The sequence below is a fragment of the Solanum tuberosum genome, unplaced genomic scaffold (genome assembly GCF_000226075.1).
Source record: "Solanum tuberosum cultivar DM 1-3 516 R44 unplaced genomic scaffold, SolTub_3.0 scf00049, whole genome shotgun sequence".
NCBI classification, from domain to species: domain Eukaryota; kingdom Viridiplantae; phylum Streptophyta; class Magnoliopsida; order Solanales; family Solanaceae; genus Solanum; species Solanum tuberosum.
The window spans coordinates 1974344-1982533 of NW_006238974.1; the positions used below are offsets into that span (position 1 = coordinate 1974344).

The 8190-nt window shown below is 35.9% G+C and overlaps 1 protein-coding gene across 1 annotated transcript in view; it reads right to left on the minus strand.

Moving 5' to 3' along the window:
- Window positions 1-5497: 5497 nt before the first annotated feature.
- The window catches only part of LOC102594188 (fimbrin-2-like), a 9124-nt gene continuing 6431 nt past the window's right edge, over window positions 5498-8190 (minus strand). Inside the window, exons 12-14 of the mRNA XM_006343677.2 lie at window positions 7917-8013; window positions 6145-6236; window positions 5498-5885 (exon numbers count right to left, since the gene is read on the minus strand). Of these exons, the coding sequence (XP_006343739.1) occupies window positions 5703-5885; window positions 6145-6236; window positions 7917-8013 (372 nt within the window). The 3' untranslated portion in view covers window positions 5498-5702. The remainder of the gene's footprint in view (window positions 5886-6144; window positions 6237-7916; window positions 8014-8190) is intronic.

The window sequence follows — 8190 nt, forward strand, 5'->3', positions numbered from 1 at the left end:
ACTCTTTTGAATAAATGAACTTCAATCTTTACTCTTTACTCAACTCAAAACTCAAGTCTTAAAATAAAGTTAAAATATTTGTAAAAGACTTTTTGAAGACTCTATGAACTTCTCTTGACTTGACTCTTAAATTTCCTTGAATTGAATTATGGATTCAAGGATTGTGATTTGTGATAGGAAACATCTCATGATGTTTAGGAGTGTTTTTAGATAGTTAAACATGAGAAAAGATCAAGAAATCACTGTCTGGAAGCAGGTCCGCGATGCAGAGACGCATTTAAATATTTGGTTGTGAAATAACTTTTGAGGCAGAGAGGTCACGGACCTCTCTAAGACGCGAAGATAAAGTTACACTTTTGAGGAACAGGTCCGCAACGCGGACCTGGTACCTAGTTTCTGCCCAACTTGTTCTTTCTTCGTTTTCTAACCCCAATTCACCTAAACTCGATTCTTTTTCTCAAATTTCCTTTAGATTCAGATACCCAGTATGTATACACAAGAATATAACTCAAACAACTCAAGGAAAAACCATTTTAACCTCAAGGAACTCCTCAATCTCAACCTAACTCAAGAACGAAGGCCAATTTCAAGAACACCATTCAAGATTCATCAACTTTCAACTTTCTAGAAAAAACTTCGCTGAAATAAACATGATTGGCGCGAGGTTGAATGAACCCAATGCTATACAAATTCACATACCTCGTAGGGATCACCCCTTGACGAAATCCACGAGCCTAGCTTCAAGAACTTGACGATTCCTTGCTCCTTCTCCTCTTTTCCCCTCTTCTTTTCTCCTCTCTCAAAACCCTAACTTGTTTCTCAAAAGCGTAAACTGAATCCAATCAGTTTAGACCCCAACTTAATTACCAAAAATGAAATTAATTAATTGGGTGGTGAAAAGACCATAATGCCCTTCTAAAATCCGGATTGGACTTTCCTTATTTGAACAACCCAACTTCCAATGGGCATAACTCACTCATACGAACTCAGAATCGCGCAAACTCGGCGGCGTTGGAAAGATTACTCCAAGATATTTCCTACGATATCTGGAAACACACCTAACTCATCCTGAGCTAGGATTTATGGCCGTTTGAATGTTACCAAAAACTCAAGCTTAACTTAACTTGACCAACTTTCCAGATTTTTATTATTTCCAAAAATCACTCTTTCTAGTTCTTTCAATTTGTGAGATGTTACAAAAAGTTGGGAGGTTTATCCCAAGATATGATAATTCCTACTTGGAAGTGGGAAGATTTAAATATGAACTTCATTGTTGGTTTACCATGCACCCGGCGGCAACATGACGTGATTTGGGTTATTCTACATCGAATGATGAAATCAACTCATTTAATTCCTATCAAGGTTTCGTATTTGGCGGAGAACTATGCTTATTTGTATTTGAGGTAAATGGTGAGGATGCATGGAGTGCCCTTGTCCATTATCTCCGATTGTGGTACCTAATTCACTTCTCAGTTTTGGAAATCTTTCCAAAAGGGTCTTGGTACTCGTGTTAAGCTTAGTACGGACTTTCATCCACAAATCGATGGGCAAGAGGAGCATATTATCCAAACTTTGGAAGATATGTTGAGGGCATATGTAATAGATTTCAATGGTAATTGGGATGATCACTTGCCTTTGATTGAGTTTGCATACAACAATAGTTATCACTCAAGTATTGGCATGACTCCATTTGAGACTCTATATGGTAGGAGGTGTAGATCTCCTATAGGTTGGTTTGAAGTGGATTAAGTTGCTTTGATAGGTCCCGAATTGATACACGAGGCTATGGAGAAAGTTTGGCTTATTAGAAGAAGGTTCAAAATGACTCAAAGTCGACAAAAGTCCTGTGGCGATGTTAGAAAAAGAGATCTTGTGTTTGAGGTAAATGAATTTGTCTACATGAAAATTTTACCCATGAATGGTGTAATGAGGTTTGGTAAGAAAGGGAAGCTTAGTCTCCATTATGTGGGCCCATATCAGATTTTGAGGCATATTGGAAAGGTTGCTCATGAACTTGACTTTCCTAATCTTTTGGCGTCGGTGCATCCAGTTTTCCTCATCTCCTTGTAGAAGAAATGTGTTGGAGATTCGACATCTATAGTTCCCTTAGAAGGTTTGGGAGTTCAGGAGAGTCTTTCTTATGAGAAAGTTTCGGTTGAGATTTTAGACTGGTAAGTTAAGAAGTAGAGAAACAAAGAAATTGCTTCCGTAAAAGCTCTATGGAGGAATTTGTTAGTTGAGGGTGCTACTTGGGAGGCCGAGGCCGATATGATGTCCCATCATCCTCATCTCTTTCCCTCCGTCCCTACTCTAGCATGAGGTATTGATTTCCTCATGGTTTACTCTTTTGGTGTCATGTGTCTTAGATATTCCCATGATTTCCTTATTATGCATGTTCATGAAAAGCTTAAAATTTTGAGAAAAATGAATTACTTGATTGATTTCCACATGTTTATGTGCATATGAGGATGAGTTGCATAGAGACATCATGATATAATGTTTTGAACATGCTTTAGCTTGGAGTTGATGTGTCCTCCTTAGATATGTGCATTTATGAAATAACATTCATGTTGGGTTGTTAGATTAAGTTCCTACCCTCCTTAGGATGTCTTGAAATCTCATTCGAGAATGAATGTTCCCAAGGGGAAGATATTCTAACACCTCGGATTCAAAGAACGAAAATTTTCAGTTTTTCCAAAACTCTGGTGCCAATATAGACGGAGCCACCAACGGTCCGTAGGTCAGACAACGGACCGTAGGTGGGCCATGGTTAGCTAATCCAGAATGTCAAGTTCCAGTACTTCTTCAGCGGTTCACCCGGATGGCCCGTCGTCCGATGTATGAGTCGTAGGTAGGTTTCATAGGTAAGTCCCAGGCTTAGAGAAATTTCAGAGTCAAAGTTGAGACCCACGACTAGGCAGGTACGGCCCGTAGGTGGACCGTACATGGGTCCGTCGATGGGAGTTAAAAAATCTTGGTTTTTGAACTCATTAACGACCAACTAGTACGATCTGTGGTCTGACCAACAAACCATAGATCGGGTCGTGGACGGGGGTCGACAATTATTTTTATGAGGGTTGTTCGGTCTTTTTTTAATTATTCTAGTCTAATACTATGTCGTTTTATTCCCTATTAGAAACCCTATATAAACGTTTTTAACCCCAAAGTCGTCCAAATCAATTCATGCTCTCAAATTCTCAAAAGAAGAACAAGTCATCCTCTCAAATATTTCTCTTTCTCTAGAAGAAGAAGAAGAAGGAGGAGGAGGAGGAGGAGGAGGAGGAGGAGAAGGAGAAGGAGAAGGAGAAGGTAGGGTTTTCAAGTCAAGTCTCCAATTCTACCAGTTTTCAAGTCAAGTCTCCAATTCTACCATTAAAGTCAAGACTAATACTATGTCGTTTTATTCCCTACCATTTGTTAAAATGATTGTTAGCTCTTTGAAACATTGTGTACACCCTAACACACATGTCATTGTGTATGACCATTGGTTGGGTTTTCAAGTCAAGTCTCCAATTCTACCATTAAAGTCAAGACTAATACTATGTTGTTTTATTCCCTGCCATTTGTTAAAATGATTGTTAGCTCTTTTAAACATTTTGTACACCCTAACATACATGTCATTGTGTATGACCATTGGTTTATTGCTTTCTTCAGCCTTATACTCAATCTTCAATATCTTCTTATTCACATCAACACCAATCTGTGTCGCAATTGTTGTATAAAACTCAAGAAACAATGTTTGTTCCTTAATCACTATACCCTCTATAGTATAATCAACGTAACAATTTGTATCGTCCCATTTTCCAGAATGCATAACCAAAACAGCTAAAGAAGACATTTTCTGTAGAATTTACAAACAGTTTAATCATTAATATAAAAAAAACTCAATTTAAACCCTTTTACATATGAGCACAAATATAATATATATACAAAATTAAGGGAAATTATACAAAAAATACATATAATACAAAGTATGAACATGGTACAATATACAAATCTTACACAAACATATATATATATATATATATATATAAACAAATTACACCAAAAATTAAGAAATTACAAAAAAAATTATTAATCCGATTCTTCATTCGTTTGAGGAAACATGTTGGTATCATCTTTCTATCTCTATTGAACTTTTTTTTTGGGAAAAATTTTTATTTCGAAGGTTTAGCTTAAATCATGGGATTATGTGAATTTACTGTTACCGTATTTAGCGCTAATGTTACCATTCATGAAAAAAATAAAATATTGTATATATTTAAAACAAAACAAAAAAACGTTTTATACATATTTCAAATTCCATAACAAACTAAACTATACCCATGGAATGTAATTATGTAAACTATACATATAGACCATTATTTCATAAAATATGTTTGTCATATATGAAATTTTCCCTTTAATATAATCTGAATCATTTAATAAATTTTAAATATTACATAGAGTCCCTACTATTTACTCATGAAAATATGCGTAAACTTGTATTTTACCCAACCCAATATTATTCATATGAAATATGAGCGAGTTGAATTATTACCCATTTTATACTGACCCATTTTCAACCCGCCCAATTTGACCCAAACCATTTATTTGCCGCCACTAATCCATGCATAACCAGAACGTTAAGGGGTCGGTTGGTACAAAGATGCATAATGCAGGGATTACTAATGCAAGGTTTAGTAATGCAGAGATTAATTTTTATCAAATGTTTGGTTCATTGTTTCTCATTTAATCTTATGTTTTGTTTAAAATTCTAGAAAAAGTTTTTTTCCTATTATACCCTTAAGTTATTGTGAGATTTTATATTTCATTTAATTTTTCAAGTTAAATACTAAGATATTTTTAAAAAATTATTATTAATTTTGAGGTGTGATATGTCACCATAGAGATCCTTGATAGCATGGTATATTTCTAATTTTTTTTGTTGGTCAAATATACCTTAAACTTAACATAGATTTAAGGTTACTTAAATTGTTCAAATACACGAAGTCTTTTTTTTTTTTTAAATAGTTCAAGTGGTCAATCGACGAACTAGATTTTAAAAAAACCCGAATAAAATCAACCCAATATATCAAATCAAACATGGAGAAAAAAATACCAATTAGTGAAATCATCAAATTACATGAAACGAATTTGGAGAATTTAAAAGAATATTCTCATATAAATAAAAAAGAGCATTGAATTACAAAAAAAAAAAATTAGGAAAAAAGATTTGGTGAATAGTTTAGTCATTTAGGGGTCTTATCCAAGGATTGTTAAGCCTTGGATTAGTTATCCCTCCCTTTTCTAGGGATAAAATAAGACCTTGAAGAATGATCCCAACTACGTAAACAATTAATCAGAGATAAATTAAAATAAATATAACTTCCTACAATTTTAAAAAACGAAGTCATTGTTTTTTATTACTCTTGTTCCAAATGATTGGTTCGATCCTAAACTCTAAGCAAAACTTACACAGGGAGGCGATGACAAAACGTGAGAGACACTATGGATATGATACAACCAGAGGCACACGTTATAGTGCCTTCTTATATCCAATACAATTACAACTTTTTTTACTATATCTACATTATGTGTTTGTTTTCTGGAAAAGGGCTTTCAGCATGATATAATTTCTACAAAGTGATAACAATCTATAAATCTTTTGAAATTTCAATGAAAAAAATTCAGCACATGATATATCTGGAAAAATCAGCCAGTTATCTGTTACTGATATCATCCGCTGAAGACTCCGAAGCTGTATCATCCAACGTTGAGGTTGAGGCTGTGTCCACAGAGCTACTATCACTATCTGAAGATCCAAAACTTTGGTCTTCCGACGGTTGTTTCAAGTGCCAATACATTATACTTGCTGTCAGGGTAAGGATCATCTTTTGGTTTACCTAATTAAACACACCATTATATTAGTTTTGCAGCATACTAGAGGAAACTTGTGAGTTGTGCCCAATACATTGGCTAAATCCATGGGTTTCCAAACCTAAAAGAGGGGATTATTTTTCCAAAAAGTAAAATAATCCAGGCATTATTAGATATGAAACCTCTGTTCAGGAAGGATGCATCAATTATTAGAATGTCTTAGTGGAAATTAACAGAAGTAAAAGAAAGTAACCAAAAGACAACTGCATACAAATGAACAATTACCTCAATTATATCTTCAGGCAGCAAAAAAATTGAACATCCAAGCTTCCTGGCAATACTGATTATGTAGGTTGCATTCATCTTCTTCTGTTCCTCTGCATCATCCAAAATTTAAAATGAATCAGAGAGTCATCCTCAAGCATACTACATGAACTGCGAAAGCAAACGAGCACCAAAAGGTACAGGTGACGAAGTTTCTCAGAGGTGTGATCTTAGCTCCCTCACAGTAGGAGAAGAGGAAGGAAACTATAACATTCAGCCGTCTGAATGCAAAGAAATCGATTGAAAGATAAGATTCAGTTATTTCAACTGTTCAGTCTGTTTTAGAGCCACGAAACAGATTGTATAGCTAGGCAAAAGCAGACATAAAGGTTATGCTATATTCATCAACAGACATATAGCTGTTGTGCTTAGGGTTCGGTTCATAAAGGATAGGCTGATGGGAATGTGATGTTTTTAAACCTCGGACCCTCTGTTACTTAGGAAAAAATATTCCAGTCATTTGACTAAAATATTTCTGAAATTATTGTTCGGAAAAAGCTACACATGATATGTAGTGTGTTAAGCAAAAGTGAAAGTAGATCTGGTAATTATTTCAAAAATTACCATACAATTCAGTCGGGCATCCCTCAACATTTACATCGAATTACATTAGATAATATTTAGAGACTAAAGGGTTCAGGTTAAGCAGGACCAAAACAGAGTATTTGGGGTGCAAATTCGGTGATTCAACGCAAGAGGCAAGTGTGGAAGTGAGGCTTGACACTCGGGTTATCCCCAAGAAAGATAGTTTCAAGTACCTAGGGTCCATAATCCAGGAAAGTAGGGACATCGATGAGGATTCACATACTGTATTGGGGCGGCGTGGATGAAGTGGAGGCTTGCATCCGAAGTCTTATGTGATAAAAAAGTACCATCGAAACTTAAAGATAAGTTTTATAAAGTGGTGGTTAGACCGACTTTGTTGTATAGGGCGGAGTGTTGGTCAATCAAGAACTCCCATGTTCAAAAGATGCATGTCATGGAAATAAGGATGTTGAGGTGGATGTGTGGGCATATAAGGAGCGATAAGATTAGAAATGAGGATATTCGGAATAAGGTGGGAGTGGCCTCTGTGGTGGACAAGATGAGGGAAGCGAGATTGAGATGGTTTGGACATGTGAAGAGGAGATGTGGAGACGCCCTAGTGAGGAGGTGTGAGTGGTTGGTTATAATGGATAAGAGGAGAGGTAAAGGTAGAGCGAAGAAGTAATGGGGAGAGGTGATTAGACGAGATATGACTCAACTCTAGGTTACCGAGGACATGACCTTAGATAGTAGGGTGTGGAGAGCGCGTATTAGGGTAGAAGTTAGTAGGCAATGGAGTGTTGTCTTGCTTTTCGAGGGTTTAGGTGTTTGTCGCCATACTAGTTGTAGTAGTGCAAGTCAGTTGTTTAGTTAGTTTTGATTGTGACACTATTTGTTGTTCTTGTCCCTTTCTCGCAGGATTTGCACTGCTTCCACTTTTCTCACTGTTTTCTTACTCTCTATACTTGGATTTGCTACACTTGAGCCGAGGGTCTTTTGGAAGACCCCACTTGTGGGATTCCACTGGGTATGTTGTTGTTGTACATTTGATAATAAATTGTTATCATGATGCAAAACCAAAACAAAAGGAGCAAAGAAATATATTGCATGAAAATATCAAGAACCAATTTCTTTTGTGCACCACCAAGCAAGTATATTGACTTGAATTACTGGAAGCAGGAATCTGTTCAAGTCTGAAAGAAAATTACCAGTTTCCCCTTTTGTTACAAGACTCCAGTTAACAGCTCGAGGATGAACCGAACTTAGTAGTTCCAGGAAAAAGATTCCAGTTGACAAACTCTTATCCTGTAAATAAAATTAAAGTCCACACCTTTTTCATCGTAGTAAACCAAGGGGTAAAATAGAAGTAAAATTAAACATATGAACTGGACATCTTGTAGCACATTATTCAACTCATGCCTTGTCGGTCGTTTGGTAGAGTGTATAAATAATACCCAATAGAGTGTATTAGTAATGCATGTA